Source organism: Arvicola amphibius, chromosome 2, assembly GCF_903992535.2.
Source record: "Arvicola amphibius chromosome 2, mArvAmp1.2, whole genome shotgun sequence".
Classification (NCBI taxonomy): domain Eukaryota; kingdom Metazoa; phylum Chordata; class Mammalia; order Rodentia; family Cricetidae; genus Arvicola; species Arvicola amphibius.
Genome location: NC_052048.2, coordinates 181,031,824 through 181,049,481, shown reverse-complemented (window position 1 = coordinate 181,049,481; position 17,658 = coordinate 181,031,824). Strand labels below are relative to the sequence as shown.

At 46.8% G+C, this 17,658-nt stretch overlaps 1 protein-coding gene and 1 pseudogene across 1 annotated transcript in view; one reads left to right on the top strand and one right to left on the bottom strand.

Moving 5' to 3' along the window:
• Positions 1–12,395: 12,395 nt before the first annotated feature.
• The window catches only part of Exoc4 (exocyst complex component 4), a 722,780-nt gene continuing 717,517 nt past the window's right edge, over positions 12,396–17,658 (bottom strand). The window contains exon 18 of the mRNA XM_038318719.1: positions 12,396–14,622. Within this exon, the coding sequence (XP_038174647.1) occupies positions 14,385–14,622 (238 nt within the window). The 3' untranslated portion in view covers positions 12,396–14,384. The remainder of the gene's footprint in view (positions 14,623–17,658) is intronic.
• Positions 16,203–16,894, top strand: LOC119806751 (annotated as a pseudogene).

Sequence of the window (17,658 nt, the reverse complement as noted above, 5' to 3'; positions counted from 1 at the left end):
GGTCAGTCTTGTGATGCTGACTGGGCGGAGAGGCCTGGGTAGCCGATAAACGCTGTCTCTGGGTCCACCTGAAGATTAGCACCACCTTATTATTGCCAGAGGAGATCTACCCTTATCATTTTGAGAGGGCACTGCCCAGTCTGTTGAGGACTCTGGAGAATAATAAGCCTTTTGAGCCAGTTCCTACAAGAAAATTCCAATCTCTTTCTCTCGCTCTCTTTTTTTAAAAATGCAGGTTTTTATTTTAGTGTAGGCTGATCTGGGACTTGCTCCGTAGCCCGATGCTCCTTCTATCTCAACCTCCTGAGTGCTGGGATCACAAGCGTGAGTCACGATGCCTAGTTTTCGTTCTTGTCTCTTCTCAGCTCTTGCCTTTCTGCTTCCCACCGTGTGGCAACAGGGCAAGATGACCTTTGCCAGATGCCAGCCCCTTGGCTTTGAACTTCTCAGTTGCCAAAACTGTGAGAAACACGGTCTTGCTCCTTGTGAATTACCTGGTTCCCGGGATTCTGTCATCACAGTGCAGAACAGACCCAGCCAGGGGCTCTCTCTCGTGAGTTCTCACAAGTTCTCTCTGCTGAGCCCTTGTACCGAGCGGCTCTTCAGGTTTGTCTTCACATCTCACCATGGTAACGGTGGGGCTGTCAAAGTGCATCCTTCATCTCAAGGACCTCAGCTGACATCCCAACCCCACGTTCTTCAATACCGTGGTCTAACCACAGGCACCTCCACTGAGTTGTATTTGGCTAACAGTTACTTACAGCCATTGTTCCTCTTGCTGGATTCCGCAAGGGTTTAGCCTGGTCCACAGTGCCCTTACTCTGGGATGCTGGCTACAGCACTCCTTAGCTGATTCATGGTCTAGTTCTTTCTATGAGATGGATGGGGCCTTGCCTTCTAGTTTTTTTCTTTTCACCTAACACATGCAGGGTCCCCAAATGCAGCATCCGTGGAGTGTCAAGGCCAAGAGCCCTGGATGCTAATCCCGGCTCAGTCACCGAGTAAATATCTCCGCTCTCTTCCCTTGGACTTTGGCATTTTGCTGCTCTGAGAAGTTTGATGGTTGGGACCAAAGCTCTGTAAGTCCATCCAGCACTTTCTGCCCACAGCAGGTAACACACCAGGATAGCTTGCTCAGAGATGTCCCACACAGTCCCTTCCGTTCGAGGCTTGGTCTTCAGCTCAGCACTGTTGGGGGCAGCTGAACCCCGAGGAGGCCTTTATGCAAGGAGCTAGGATACTGGGACTTTGTTCCTGGAGGATACTCTGGTGTCTTGTGCTCTCTGTCTCAGTCTGTCTTGGTCTGTCTGTCTGTCTGTGCTTCCTGGCTGTCATGAAGTGAATAGGATTCCATAACAATGAAAAAAATGACAGAGTGCTAAGAAATGAAAGCTGATCTCTGAGGGAGCATTCCCTTTCTCTCTGTATTTATTTTTTTGAAATTATAATTTAACTACATTTCCCCCTTCCCTTCCCTCCCTCCAAATCCTTCCATATTCTCCTTGAAATTTATGGCCTCTTTTTTCACTAATTGTTATTGCAATCATATATATATATATGTATTTATATATATATATATATATTTCTACATATAACCTGTTCAGTCTGTATAATGTATGTTTTCAGGGTTGACCACTTAGCAATGGACAGCCATTGGTGCGCTCTTCCCTGGGGCAGTTTACCTTCCTAGGGAACATCTTTTTCTGAAAATACCTCTTGTGCCTTCAGAGACTGAACTTTTGCAGACCTTGCAACCCACCAAGTTAATAATACACCCTGAAAATTTTCACTGGAAAAACTCTGCCCCTAAGAAGCCCGATATAAGCCCTGGACCTGTCCAGTTTGCAGCTGCTCTATACCCTGGAAGGGCAGCCACTCTCCTGGATTCTTCCCTCCCAATAAATGTGTTGAATGAAGCTTGGATGATGACCTTCTTTCTTGGGAACTGAGCAGGGTTGCAACACTTTCACCGGGGAAGCCTTTCCCTAGCAGCGCCAGTTGCTACAACTTCACTGGGGAAGCCAGAAATGGAGGAGTGGAGCAGAGCAGGGCTGTAATACTTTCTCTGGGGAAAACTTCCCCTGGCAGAGTGGAGTTCTTACGCTCTGGGACACCAGAGTTGAACTGTAACAGCTTCGCTGGGGAAGCCTCTCCTGCCAGTGCAGAGGTGTTACATTGAAGAAACCTTTCCCTTGAGTAGGGCTGGAAGATACTATGTTTACTGTGACCTGTGCTATTCCCTGGCCCCTGGTTGCCAGAATACTTTTCCATCTGAGCTGTAGCACTCAGTATCCCTTGGCTCCTGAATGCCAGGATCCCTTCCCATCCCTTTCCATCCCTTTCCAAGCTGCAATGCTTATGATTAGCAATTACAATCAAACTTTTCTCAGCAAAGATGGGACGAACAACCCAAACTTCATGCCCAGGCAGAAGGCGATCCAGCCTGCCAAGGCCTGGCCTCTCCAGGGAAGTGAAGCCCCGAGAGTTAATAAGATGTACGGAAATACAATGACTGGCCATGAGATGCAAAATCTCACTAACAAATTAAAGGAAGAAGGCGCAAGGAATCCGTCACCTAAGTTGTCCTGTCTGGAGGAAGGGTGGGGGTGAGACAATCACATAGCAAAAATTAGGACATTCTGTGGGTCTGGCCTGGCCTAGCTCTTCCAATTCTCTGGTTGTTTCAGGCATGGAGACACAGCAGGTGTTTGAGGACACTTGGCCTTTCTAACCGGAAGTGGTTTTACTCTTTATTCTTTAGCCATCAGAAATGAGCAAGTCTTCTCAGGTGTGTCCAAGGCTCCTCAAAGAAATAAACGTGGTAGTAGCAATATTGTCGGTCACACACACACACACACACACACACACACACACACACACACACAGTACAAATACATAGCATTTGTTACATGTCTGGCAGTGAATACATCATATGCTTTATACAGCATTGCTGTTGACCGGGAGTTTTGTCACGCCCTCCCATGTTACAGATAAAGATGTCAAACTTAGAGACAAACCCCTTGTAGATGGCCAGGGACATACTAGCCCAACTCTCTGCTAGGAAGAGCAAATGTTCAAAGGTTGTAGAATCCGAGGAGCCCTATGAAGGAAGGTCTTTCTGACCTTCCTCATCTTGTTCCCCAGGGCGGGCATCTCTGACCTTCTCTGAGAGATACCGTCCCTGTACCTAGAGGTTTGGGGCTTCCAAATATTTTTGAAGATGCAGGAGTACAGCAAGGAAGTGGAACAAATGGGCCTTGCTGTTTCCCCCAGTTGATCCATCCATGTCCCTTGTCCAGTACTCCTTGGGGCAATGTGAACAAGTATATCTTCCCTTCTTAACAGAGTACCAGTTACAATCCAAAGCATCACCTACCAAAGTCCAAGTTATGGAAATAATGAGTTTATTGGGTTTAAGTACAGAACATGGATGAGGGGTTCCTAACAGGAGTGTGGGTGACCCCAAAGCAGCTGCACCCCTGGGAAGTCTCACCCAGGCTGATGACTTCCCCGCAGCTGTATAGATTGGCACCTCTCCCTTCAGTTGGCATTCATACACTATGTACCTGGCCACCTCCAAAGACCATGGAGCCACGAGCAACTGGGGCAGAATTACACGCAGTGCATGGAGGTGTAGGGGGGCATGGCTGGACTCTCCTGGGGTGGTCCAATGACAGTCCAGCACCTTCTTTCTGAGGGAAACTTGGCATTCAACAGAGTCCACCACAAGGGACTCTGGCAGTGGTCATAGCCGCTCTGACAGAGATGGGCCTCTTAACTCTGTGGGAGAGCTCTCCACACAGCAACCCTACACAGGCAGGACAGAACAAACCCCAACCGTTTCTGCTCACTCTTTTCTGCAAAGATCCTCATAAAACTTATAAAACTTGAGGATGCCTGCATGTTTTCCTGTGCCTTTTGACACAGATGTCACAGCCAAGGAGCCTTTTCTCCCCTGTACAGGTTAAAGTGACATTCTGAGTCATGGTTCTAGAACCACGGCCTCTACTGCCTTTGGATGGAGTGTGGGTCGTTTTCAGCGGTCATTTCTGTTGGGGCAGCTGGCCCAATCCCTGCGTTCAGGGGCGTGGCTGCCCCAGGGGAGTAGGAGACCCCTTAAATAGGATCGGGGCGCCGGAAGGAGCCCCATTTTCTATCCCCCGCGTTACCTTCTGCTCCGCTGGACCCTTGGTTCTGTAAGTTCCCTTATTTCCCCTTTTATTAAAACTGATTTATTATAAAAGGACTATTTTGGTTATTTCCTAATCCCACATTTCAGCCTCCAGTCCTTCGGAGGTTTGTGTTTCTCAGATATTTTTTTCTTCGTAGGTGTTCTCACCCCACGTTATTCCTAGATAGCTCGGCCCAGAGAGGCAGCAATGGGGAAATGGCTTCTCAAGTTAAGCCCAGTGTGCGTCCCTCAGGGAGCCATAGAGAGGACAGAGGGACTGGAAGAGCCAGACTCCCAGAGAATGTCACTGGAGCTCAGAGTTGGTGACGCTCTCTTTCTTTACCACACTGGACAGAAGTATTGGCTCAGAGTAGAGAAGGAGAGAGGGGCTCCTAACTTGAACCTTGGTGCCAAGCAGAGCAAGTCCACATACTTTCTGGGTCTCCGGTATAGTCCCGATCTAAGTCCCCATGTGTACCCAGTCAAGTGGGGATGATGGTGTCTCTCACGGGATTGTTACGGAGATTTAGTGAAATAGTGTGCTCAAACATTTAACACATAGTGGGCGTATTACATGTTCAAGAAATGGTGTTTCCCATAATGCACTAGCAATCAATCACAAAATAAAAACAACAGAGGCCAGCTCATAATGCTTTCCTGATCTCTCACAGTAAGTAAATCCTTACAGGGTGGGGAGGGAGCATGCTTTTTCTGAGTGGAGTCTGGTTCCTCCTGGGACATCTGTGCAGAGTCAGCAGGCGTCTGAGGCCACCTTCTGCAAGGGATCACGGATAATGAGAACTCTGCTTACCTACGAGTACCCAGACTCATCTTTTCTTCAGCTGTTTATGCACACAAACTGTATATACATTTCCACATTCATACATGGTTTTTACAGGTCAGTGAATCCTTGGGATCCCAGGGACCTCTGCTCCAGGTGTGTGAATGCCCTGGCATTATTTTCCGCCGCAGACTTGTCTTTGGCTAGGAATGTCCCAGTAACCCCTCAGGTCACATGCATTTCCTCCCCCTCACACCTCATTCTGTTCACCGAAGTCCTTTCTGCTGTTTGCATCTTGGTTCAATTTCAGAGAGATTTCCAGCTCAGCTCCGGTGACTCTCGCATCTCATTACACTCTTGGTAATTAGCGCCATCTCATTACCCTAGCCTGGCTGGAAAACAACGACTTGTTTCCAGGTGTGAACCTGCGCGGCGCGGCGCGTACACCTCTTCAAAATTCCAGGCAGGCCTGCCTTCGCAGCCGAGGCAAGGCAACCACTTCCAGCCGCGTACAGTTCATTACCACGTCCGTGTCAGGAAGAGAACTCCGTTGTATTCCACATCTGGTCACATGCTTATTAATTATGCACTTCTTATAACAACTGTGTCTAATTAGGACAGAGCGGAGACCTCTGCGGAGCCCAGCGATTCTTTATGTTTTCTCATTCTTGGTACCTCATTACCTTCCCTCCAAATTACGCCCAATTTGTTTTACATCCATGGCACATTAAGACAATTGCTCTCAGGTGTGTATTACAACGCACGCTCTGCTTTTCAACCCAGACTTTCTTGACCAGAACACTGCTCGTTCCCACATGCTATGGAAGGCTAGCCATTTTGTGGTCTCTGCTCACATTTTCCCTGGATGGAATGAATCCAGCTCAGATTTGCTGAACCCCAGGGCTGGACTCTGGCCCGCTTCTTCCTTGTCCGCCTATTTCTGTGCCCTGATCCCGGGCAGGCAGGCACCGCCACGTCTCAGATCAAGAATCCTGACTGGAATGGCCCCGGTCCATTCGCAGAGCCTGTGAGGCAGGAATTCGTTTGTTCCATCAGGAGTTGGTGAGGCGTGAGCTGCCAGGCTGTGCTGGTGAGGGTAAGCGCCCTGAAAATGACAGTTCTGAGCCTCCAAAAACTTCCTACAATTCAGCCTAGCAGCAGGGAGTCGGGCTGAAGACTTTCCTTCTCAGTCCTATGCGATGGCTTCCTAAATAATGAAAGTGTTAGGTGATTGGAGTGGGAAGTGCGGACTTCAGCAAAAGCGGGATCACAGTGAGTGGTCTAAGAAGCCAGCGGAAACATCAGATCACACCACAAGGTTGCCACTGTAGAGATCCTGTGTCATTGAGCCGTAACAGGCAGCCACATGCTTTTGACTGAACGGCTGCCTCAGTGCTAAGAAATTATGGAAACAACTTGACCGTGAGAGACATCAGGGTTTGCTTGCCAATTTGACTTTTCTATGTTGAGGCTTTCTTTCTCAAGCTATTTGAAACATAGAATAATGACTATCGGGTTCAGAAAACATTCAGACAAGAGTGCAGTCCTGGAGAGGGCCTGGGACTCTGAGTGAAGCCTCTTCAGGGAGGGTCCCACCACAGGGTCTGAGGTGGAACATTCGTGAATAACGTTGCCTTTGAGAGCTTGCAAACAGCTCTTCGAGGGCAAGAGGCTGCATAAGGTGTCCTTGCCAAATCTCCAGGACCTTTCCAGCTGGGAGAGGGAGAAAGTTCTAGCTGGGCAATGAGATTAAAAGACCCCATTGTGAGCCAGGCAGTGCTGGCACAAGCCTTTAGTCCCAGCACTCGGGAGGCAGACACGGGCAAATCTCTGAGTTTGAGGCCAGCCTGGTCTACAGAGCGAGTACCATGGTAGCCATTGTTACAGAGAAAAATCCTGTCTTGAAAAACAAAAACAAAAGCAAAAAAAAAAAAAAGACCCCCATTGTGAGGCAGGAATAAAAACATAATTCTGCAACGGGCTGGATGCCTTGGGAGGAACTGAATATGGCAGGTTGGTTAAATGAGTGCTAAGGGGTGAAGGGCACAGGAGAAAGCACAGTTAGAGAACATGACTCGTCGAGAGGCATCATGAGCAGCCGCTAGATGGTTTCTTTTTCAAGGAATTTATTCTGATGGTGGCTGGGTTAGAAGAGAGTCATCTAGTAGCTCCTACATTGGGTATAGAAAGAAAAGAATAGCTATGGTGTGGCTTGCGGTAAGGACTCCACGGGAAGACGTGTCAAGTACTGCAGAGAGGGTGACAGTATAAGACAGTATAAGAGACACTGTCCCTGGGAACTGCTTCGGTTTGTGTGGTGACAATCTCAGCTGCCTGCAGAGGCCAGACAGGGTGTGGGATGCCCTAGACTGCAGCTGCAGGCAGTAGTGTGCCTCTGACTCTGCACTGCGACAAGTTCTCTTAACCACTGAATTCCACACTTTGCAGTAAAAAGGAGATATTTTTCTTTTTAATGAATACATATTATTCCTCCTGTCACTCATTAGTATTGATCTTTAAATAGCCACTGCGTATATTAATTGTACATGTTAAGACTTTTTCATACATGTATATGTGTACACGGAGCATCCTTTCCCAGAAGCCTTTGCCCTCCCACCTTACCCTTGTGCCTCCTGTTAGTATCCATTGTTCTTTGGGACAGTTTTGTTTCTACTCCCATGTCATATATACATACATGATTCTATATAGCTTTATAAGATCTAGACACTACATGCACAAACTCTCAGCAATATGGCTGCCCGCAGGAGCAGCTGGCGTGGTAGCAGTTTTGTCTGAGACTGTTTTGGCTTAATCTGTTTACCAAGATTATCTCCAGTTGCATCCATTTTCCTGCAAATGACACCTGTTCTAATGGGAACCTCAAGAGTCCAACTCTTAAGAATCCCTCTCAGGGTTCAATTAAAAACACCACAGTAAGCAAAGGGAGCTAGAATCTGAGGGCTAAGGAAACTACTCACAACGGGATCCATCTATCCATTCTTCCTCCTCCTCCTCTTCCTCCTCCTCCTCCTCCTTCTCCTCCTCTGTTATAAATGTTCCCAGTAATATATACCCTTATAACCAACAATTTCCCAACTCTCTCAAGTTCCAGGGCTGAAATTCTTTTCCCCCATAAAAATTCTTTTCCCCCATAAAAAAAAATTAGATAAGAGTTTACACACACACACACACACACACACACACACACACACACACACACACACAGAGAGAGAGAGAGAGAGAGAGAGAGAGAGAGAGAGAGAGAGAGAGAGAGAGAGATCTGTGGCTGTCAGCTCAAAGATGGGAGTGACTTAGTGTATATCTGGTGACCTCCTTAATGGAGAAAGTTAGTTAAGAAAGGAATTAAATAATCAGGAAATTCTAGAGGGGAAGGCTAGTATACTACAGTATATTTTTAGGTGGTTAGATAAAGAGCTAAAAGGTTTATTTTCAATAAAATTATGAATAGGGCACAGATTTTTTTTTAAATCAGCATGCTGTTTTTGTTTTCTCCCAGCATGCATACAGGATATTGGGTAACCAGGCAACCTATGTAAACACTCAGGGTGAAGCGAATGGCTCCTGATAGCACATTCACCAGACACTACAATTTCTACGGGCCTAGGTCTGGAGTTTGTGTTTATTGCTCAAAGCAGTAGAAACAAAGAGGAGACCCAGGTCTCTAAATTATCAGTTCTGGGGTATGCTCTCATCAGGCGTTCTGATTGTGGGTGTGTGGGTCTGTGGCACCAGTAGAAAGTCTTTCTCTGGGTTGTGGTTAATAATCTCTTCTGCTGTTCTTGAGAGTAAAACACAAGCAGTAACTTTTCTGAACTAAAACCATCATTAAACTGAGGTGAAGGCGAACGTGAGGAGTTAGGAATCTTTTAAGTAAGGTAAAACCAGGGCATCTTATTCTTCTATCTATCTGAGCAGCTATGAATCAGCAGCTTTGGGTAGGTAGTAATTCTCTGTCCTTGGATAGCTGTGAATATCTTAAACAGAGTGCTCCTGCCTGGACCCTAAAAACTGACCAAATGCCTGTTGTTCTGCAGGAAGGCAGATCTCTGCATTTGTCTAGGAGAGAGAGAGAAACACAGGCCTGGCAGTGGAAAACATTTCACACGTAGCTAGGGGAATGTGATCAGTAAACCCCAAAAGCATAGGAAAGTTCTGAACTGTGGGAATTAATTCCCAAATATGTAACAGAAAGGGAGTCAGTATTGTGGAAATCTACAGCAAAAGACAGCCACTTTATTTGCAAAGCAATAACACCAAAAACTCCTCGAGGTTTGGTTTAACCTTCACCAAAGCCCCTGGCTCTGAGAACATGGCTGAGTAAGTGCTGTCCAGTGTTCTTGGGAGTGACAAGACACCCCATCGTGCAGCTACAGCACTGTCGGGGGACCACTGTCCTAAAGGATAGCAGAGGTCATTGCCCTAAGGATGTTTACGGAGAACCCGCCCCACATCCCAACTATCTTGAGAACTATCTGTTAACGGAACCCGCCCCTTATTCCGACTATCTTGAAAAAATGTTAATGGATCACATGTTTCGGCTTACACCAGGTACTGACTGATGGCCTTCCGCTACCCCGGCAAAGTTTCTGCCTACCCCTACCTCCACCCCTTTCAAGGGCTATATAAGCTGTAACCTTCACCCTAATAAACGAGACCTTGACAAATAGAATCTTGCTTGGTCTCCCTCCTCTCTTCAGCCCATGTCTTTCAGGTAGCGCCCCTTCAGAGGACCCTGAATAGCTGACCCTGCCGGCGGCGGGGTTACACAGCGCGGCTCCTTTACCCACTCCTCCGCTGTTGGGGACCTGGGCTGGTTCCATCCTTGGCTGTTGTGAATACGCTGTAATAATCAGTGTTGTTCGAATCTCACAGCCCTGTGACATGTGGATTTGAGTCCTCCAGGTAAGAACCCAGGAGCGGTACAGCTGGGCCGTGCCATAGATCTATTTTCACTTTTTTTCTGCATTTCTAAACTTTTTAAGGTTTTTAGACTTTCATAATGAGCACACTGCATTTATATCATCTCCACCCTTCCCCTTCTAACTCCTCCTGTGTTCCTCCCCTCCTCCTTGAATCCATGATCCCTTCTTCTATAGTTGTTATATACACACCCTAACGAGTCTGATTAGTTCTGTTTGTATGTAAACGTCTTTAGGGCTGGCCACTTGTGATCAAATAATCCTAGAGAAGTCTGATTCTCCCTCTCTTAGTAGCTGTTGACCACCTGTGGTTCTTTAGCAAGGGGAAGGCCTTGTGAATTTTTCCCTCATCCATGCTGGTATGTCAGCTGCTGTTGTCCATGTATGTCTTGTGTAGGTAGCCATAGTCTATAGGTGCAGCATCTCATGCCTTGCAGTAGCTACTCTGGTCCTCTAACTCGTACACTGTTCCTGCTCTCTCTTCTGTGATGTTCTCCAAGCCTTAAGTGTAGGGGTTAAGTGCAGCTAACCCAACGGGGGCTGGGTACCTCATGGTCACATTATCTGCACTTTGACCAGTTGTGAATCTATTTAGTAGCCTCTGTCTACTTTCAACAAGAAGGTTCTTTGATGAGGAGTGAGGGCTACACCTGAGAAAGTGTGGGATGCACAGCTTCTGGGTGTGGAAAGGAGGTGCAGGGCAAGGGCCCCGGACAGGCTTGCCGATCTGTTCCCACTGATTTGAGTCTTCACAGTGACCTCACAGTGACTGGATGGTTTACATTTCTACCAGCAGCGTATAAAGGTCTCCTTCCGCCCACATCCTCGCTGGCACTTGTTACTTGTCTAAGGACTATTTCTGTTCCACGTTTGGTTGAGTCTGTAGAAGGGGATCAAGGGAAGCTCCGTGGGCTAGCCTAGGCCCATCTCATCTGTCCCACATTTAAGAGAAAACAGCGAGCGTTGCTTTCAGTGCCCTCCTGCTGAGGCTTAGCAGTAGTTTTCTCTCCTACAACAGTACTTTTCAGGGAGTGGCTGTCATGGTACAATGTTAACTCTTGTGGCTATGTGTGTGGCTGGGCTCTCTGTATTGACTCTGGGACTTTCTAGTAATGACTGTGAAGGACGCAGAATCCTTCTCACAGAACATCCCTGAAGTAGGGCTATACCATGTAGAAACATTCAGTGTGTCCCCAGAGGTGGCAGGTTCTGAGGTGGCCATGCCATCCACTGTATCCACTTAACCAGCTGTGTCACTGGTTTTGACTGTTTGCAGAATAAATACCAGCAAATTACCAAAGACTTGTGCTTGAAAGTCTTGGACAAAGGCCCCTAGGACCTTTTCTGTGTAAAACTGGCCTTTCTGGTCTGCCACTGTTGTAGCAAGGTGGGGATCCACTCTCACAATACTCTCGGCAGCAGCTCCTGTGCCTGGTACTGCTGGCTCTCATGGTCCCACTGTCTCTTTCCACACCCAGGAAAACCATCCCGAGTCAGGTGGTGGTGGCGCATGCCTTTAATCCCAGCACTTAGGAGGCACAGGCAGGAGGATCTCTGAGTCTGAGGCCAGCCTGATCTACAAAGTGAGTTCCAGGACAGCCATGGCTGTTACACAGAGAAACCCTGTCTCAAAGAACCAGAAAACAAAACAAAGCAAATATCCCAAGCCCTCAGAATAGGCAAGGAGGAAAGGAGAAGGCAAAGTTCTAAGTTACGTGGCCATCACCACTACAGCGAAGCCTCCAAACACAAGTGGTCCCATCCAATAGCTCTCTGCCCCTCTGGCCACTCTTGCTTCTTGGGTAGACTTATGAGAACCTTGTTTGAGACACTGTGCTTCTCCATGATTGTCTCCTGTGTGCATTCAAGTTCTTACCCGTCAGGATTCTAAACCACACAGCTGTGCAGCCCTCCTTCCTCTCAGAAGGTACTGGAAAGTTATTCTGAAGCTGCCTGCTGGCGTCTTGTCCCACTGCCGACCTGGTTTCCAGCTCAGTTTTGGATGTGAACTTGTTGGGTCTCAAGTCCAGTTCCTAAATACTAGATAAGGGTGTCTTCTATCTCTGTATCTGGCCTGTGGTGGTTTGAAAGAAAATGGTCCCAAAGGGAAAGGCACTATTAGGGAGTGTGTTGGAGGAAGTGGGTCACTGTGGAGGCCATCTTTGAGGTCTCATATATGATATATATATATGGGTGTTCAGTCCACACCCAGTGTCTCAGTTCACTTCCTGTTGCCTGTACAAGATGTAGAACTCTCACTGCCTCTCCAGCACCATGTCTGCGTGCATGCTGCCATGTCCCTCCATGATGATAATGAACCAAACCTCAGAACTGTAAGTCATCCAATTAAATGTTTTCCTTTCTAAGAGCTGACTTGGACATGGTGTTTCTTCACATCAATAGAAATTCTAAGACATGGCCCAAGTGTAGCAGCACGCACCATATGTTCAGATCCCAGGAAATGTTTGCTGAATAAAGACTATAAGAAAAACAACAAACAACATTTAAGCTTCTCAAAACAGTTTTTAATTTTTGCTATTCCCATCCAGACCAAAGCTGTTACAAGCAGGTGTGAAGATTCCCTCCCACGGGGCCTAAGAGCCTTTGAATGGCACCAGCCTTTCTGTCTCTTTTTTCCATGTATGTTCAAGAGGCTTCCTTGTCTTTGTACTGATGCCTCCTGTGACTTGTGACCCTTGAGTAGCAAGATGATGTGGGGACCTGGGACAGTGGCAAGATCCATACTGCCTCAAACATTGCAGGCACCATATTAGGAAAGGCAATTCAACAAGAGGCTTTGCAGCCAGGGGTGGTGGCGTACACCTTCCATCCCAGACAGGTCTCTGAGTTTGAGGCCAACCTGGCCTACAGGGCAAGTTCAGGACAGTCAGAGCCACACAGAAAAACCCTGTCTCAAACAAACAAACAAACAAACAAACAAACAAGTCAAAGGCTTCATTGGTAGCAACACAGGAAAAATGTCCTGCCTTCCTTGCTTTCAGCTGAGCAGACCTGATCTATATTGCTTAATATTAAATACTCGTATTGCTATATTCCTCTCTGAATTTTTAAGTAGATTCAATGTTTATTGTAATGATAATTGCTTTACTTTTTCAATGTCAAATTCTTTGAAACCTTTTGTTTTTGTGTGTCTGTGTACCTGGTGTGTGTGTGCACATTGGTTTTGGTTCATGGTTTATCACAGCAACAGCGACCAACTAGGACAGGACTTGTCTGGGAATTTTAATTATATTATATGAGGTGAGCAGGCCCACTCAGAATGTGGGGGGAACCATTCTGGGGTCCTGGGCTCCATAAAAAGGAAAAAGCCACCCGAACACAAGCATCCGCTGTTTCCTGAACGCAGAGGCAGTGTGAGTGACTGCCCAAGCTCTGGCTGCCATGGCCTCCTAGTTATGATGGACTAAGTAACCCTTACTGTTAGCCAAAGCCTTCCTTTCCTGGGGAACTTTTGTCACAGCAACAAGACAAGTTACTAACATGGTGTGCACGGGAACATCAGGATGCCCCTCGAATTCACCGTGAAATGAGAAATGGGAAGCTCCGCAACTATTATTAATGTATTCATAGGGTCAAGTCAGGGGAGGGTGAATCATCCTTCTATTTCCAGCATAAGTTTTGACTTGTTTTTTTTTTTTTTTTTTTGTTTCTACTTTATGTGTGTGAGTATTCTGGCCTGCAAGCGTGTCTGTGCACCACATACACGTGGTACTTGCTGAGTCAGGAAAGGGCTTCAGGTCAGCGGGAACTGAAGTTACAGATGGTTGTGAGCCTCCATGGGTGGGGGCTGAGAACTGAACTCTGGTCCTCTGGAAGGGCAGTCAGCACTCTTAACTGCTAAGCCACCCCTCCAGCCCTGACTCCTGGCTTTAATGCACAAGGAATAAAACAAAAAGGTTATAAAACCAACTATCACCCTGTGTACAAGCTCTAGAGTACTGCCCATCCCTGGTCAGGGAGAAAGGGCTGCTTCCTCCCCAGCCTTGAGGAGATTTGTTTTTGGTAGGGAAGCCAGCTGAGAAGCCTTTTATTTGATTTTGGCAATGGAGACAATGTAATGTGAACACACTCACCTCACTGAACTACAAAATGACAAAGATAAGAGAATAAAAAGGCCCCTGCTTATGTCAAAGACCTTACTAAGCAGTTTCAGGATGGTCTGAAAACTTAGGTAGCAGCTAGCTTTCCTTCATTGCTTTCTCAGGGTCCAGCAACTTGGCATGCCCTCCGTCTGGTTCCACCCTCAGCCCTTGGGAATAGACAGCACTAAATAATCACTAGGCAAAGCATTCTGCACTGCAAACTTCCTTAGAGTTCATATAGAAAAGCAAAGCTAAGGAGGAAATAATCCGCCTTCATCCACTAAGCATCTGTGTAGACGAAACCAAGTCAGCTCACGCTATGCTGAGTGGCTAGAGCCTGTGGCTGCACACACAGCGAGCCCCACCCACACCCACAGCGGGGGAAACCATCAGACGGTGGTTATTTTCTTATCCTTGGTGGCTTGCTTGATGGCAGCCTGCTCACAGATGATCTCCTTGAGCCTTTGCAGCCTGGTGTTCTGGACGGTCTGGTCCCCGACGCCTGTCTGGCTGCGGTGCAGCAGGGTCAGGGCATGGATGTACTCCAGCTCTGTGTACTTCACGCCCTGGTCCACCACCAGGTTCAGGAGCTCATCTGCTGTGTTGTACAGCATCTCGTAGTACTGCCTGGGGAAGCAAGACAGAGCCCGGTTGAGTGCTTCCTCTATCAGCATGGTGGCTGGGGGCCTGTGCGTGCTGGTAATTGTACACTAATATGTTTGCTTAGTTCACCAACAGCTACTGATTACCTGGAAGGCAAGTTCTGTCCCACTCAACCTCTCACTCACTCACTCACTCACTATCTTATTATTGGAGACCCTAGGAAACAAAGATAGTTTTCTTCCCCACTGAAATGGGATAAAATGCTGCCTACTTCTTCAGGTTTCATATAAAGCACTTAGAATGTGGTGTTCCTGAAGATGAACTCTTACGACAGCAATAGGAATACAGTAACAGTGAGGGAAAGAAGAGGCTTCCAAGCACGTGGGTCTCCTCCTTCCTGCCCTGAAGCTTTACTAAGGTGGAGGGGCTAGAAGTGGGCAGCGTGTGCCCAGGAGACGTGGGCAGTAAAGAAATGCCACACATCAGGACTGCTGACCCGGGAACTCGTGTTCCTGCACTCTGGGCCTTGAGTTTGTTTCTTCTGCATCAAGAATATCTTGGGGAAAGAAAAACCAAACACCAAAGCAAACCAAAACAAAAAACCCTCCAAACCTCACATTTTTATAGGAGAAGGAAGCCATTCTTGGGCATGGGAATATATTTCAAGCGCTTAATGATTACTGGATGTGTTCATGAAGAGTTGTAATGTCTCTACTAGCTTTTCTTTCTTTCCCATCGCTATTCCATTAGAACAGGGGAAATGATGCCCTTGAATGGTACCTAGAAGGGGTGGAATGAACCTGGTTTTTTCAGATGGGCATCTTCATGAGTGTCCTGGGAGCACAGTTTGGCACTGTTGTGTCCTCTGAAGATTAGTGTTCTGTTGTGGTTTCAAATGAGGACGTATTTCAGCCTCACAAGACCTGCTATTGCATGACTGTGAAATGTTCCTACAGGTTCATCTATCTGAACATTTTATCCCAAGCTGCTGGGATTGTTTTAGCAGGCTGTGGAAGGTCTGACTGCAGGAACTAGCTGGCAGATGCAGGGAATCAGCGGCTGGTCTACGGGAGTTACAGACTAGCTTTGTGTCTTCCCAACACTCTCTGCTTTGTGATCCATGGAGATACAAAGATGTGGTAGTTGTGAGCTCTCATTGCCCCAGAGTGAAGAGCCACGCCTTGTCCATGAGGACGGACGGCATTCTTTCAGCTGGAAGCACAAATACACCCTTCCTCTTTTAGGGTGCTTCTTTCGGTATTTATTTGGTCACCACAGAAAAGTAGTGGAGACATAACCAGGTATTTATGGAGCATTGGCCAAGTATAGCCTGGGATGTGGATAGAAGTATCTTTTTGGAAAAGGAGGGTAAAGTCACCTGGAGGATTCTGGGAAAACAATGTCAATAAGCAGAAACCTTTTGAGGTTGCATGATTGACATAAAGTCCATGAGCTTTATATTATACTCCTCAATATAATTACTATAGTTAAAACTATTTTAGTAAGTTTCCCTGGCGTGATTCTGTCTTGTGTGTCTGTTCTGAAGAGCAGCAGGCAGTACTTTCCATGCGACTTCTCTCCCACTGAAGAGCACGCTCCACCTCATGGAAGACTAGATGAACAGAGGCACGAGCCCTCTAAGGCCTCAGAACTACCTTTCCAGGTGTGAACTAAAAGCCGACAAAGATTATCACTTTAAGGTGGGTAATGATGAGAATGAGCACCAGTTATCTCTAAGAACGGTTAGTTCAGGTGCTGGGGCAAAAGACGAATGACACATCGCAGAGGGACAAGCAATGAACTATGAAGGCCATCCAACTAAAGTAACACGGGCAACTTTGAAAATGTCTGTACAGCCAGCAGTCTCTCTTGGGGGATCTTAAATAACACCTCCTGTGGTCTTAAGATTGAAGTGTGGTTCAGGGCCTGTGTACATTAGTGGGCAGCATCTAGTAGCTGTAGAGGAAGATGCAGAGTCAGAAGATGAAGATGAGGAGGATGTAAAGCTGTTGAGTATGTCTGGAAAGCGATCTGCTCCTGGAGGTGGCAACAAGGTTCCACAGAAAAACGTAAAACTTGATGAGGATGATGATGAAGATGATGAGGATGATGAGAGGAAGCTGAAGAAAAAGTTCCAGTGAGAAAATCTGTATGAGATACCTCAGCCAAAAATGCACAAAAATCAAACGAAAATGGAAAAGACTTAAAATCATCAGCACCAAGATCAACAGCTCAAGAGTCCTTCCAAAAACAGGAAAAAAACCCTAAAACACCAAAAGGGCCTAGTTCTGTATAAGACAAAAGGCAAAAATGCACGCAAGCAGAGAAAAAGCGCATTGAAGAGTCCTGGGCACTACTGTTAAATTAAGCCCAAAGATGGGGAAAGAGGAAAAGGAAAGAGGAAGCAGCAGAGTCCATACTGAGTACCATCACCAATCTGACCGCAGTCCTCTCGGTTCAGCTCTGTGCCCTCTCCTGATTGGCTGCCCATTCCCCCTTGCATGCTGGAAGCAGTCTCTTGTTTCCTAAAGCATTCTTCTTTCACTCTTAGCTCTACTGCTGTCTACACTTGTATGTGTGCTCATCTCTGACCATGTTTTAATACTTTGCATCCTTAGCTGCTCAATAAATTTCTGAATAAACAAAAAATATTTTAGTGAAAAATTATGCTGTAAGAAGATGCTTCATACTGTCCAACAGCATCACATGCTTTGTGGGGCACAGCAGCTTCCTCCCTGACACTTTCCCTATTCTCTGAGTTAAGGACCTATGCTACATAGTTCTGTTTCCCTTAGCTGCACAGGTGTGAGATAAAGCTGTCTGCTTAGGACGTTTCCTGAAAACATCCATTTTAAATATTGCTCAAGAAGAAGACATGTACAAATTTAGAGTTACCAAATGGAGTAAGACCTCAGGGCCCTTTGAAACCTGGACTTTCTAGCCTAGATGCTCCTAAACTTCAGAGTGCTTCACTGGGAACTATCTGGGGGTCATGAGCATGGAGTACAGGAGCCTCATACCCTGGCAGTGGAACTGTCAAAGCCACTCCCACCTCCAGGA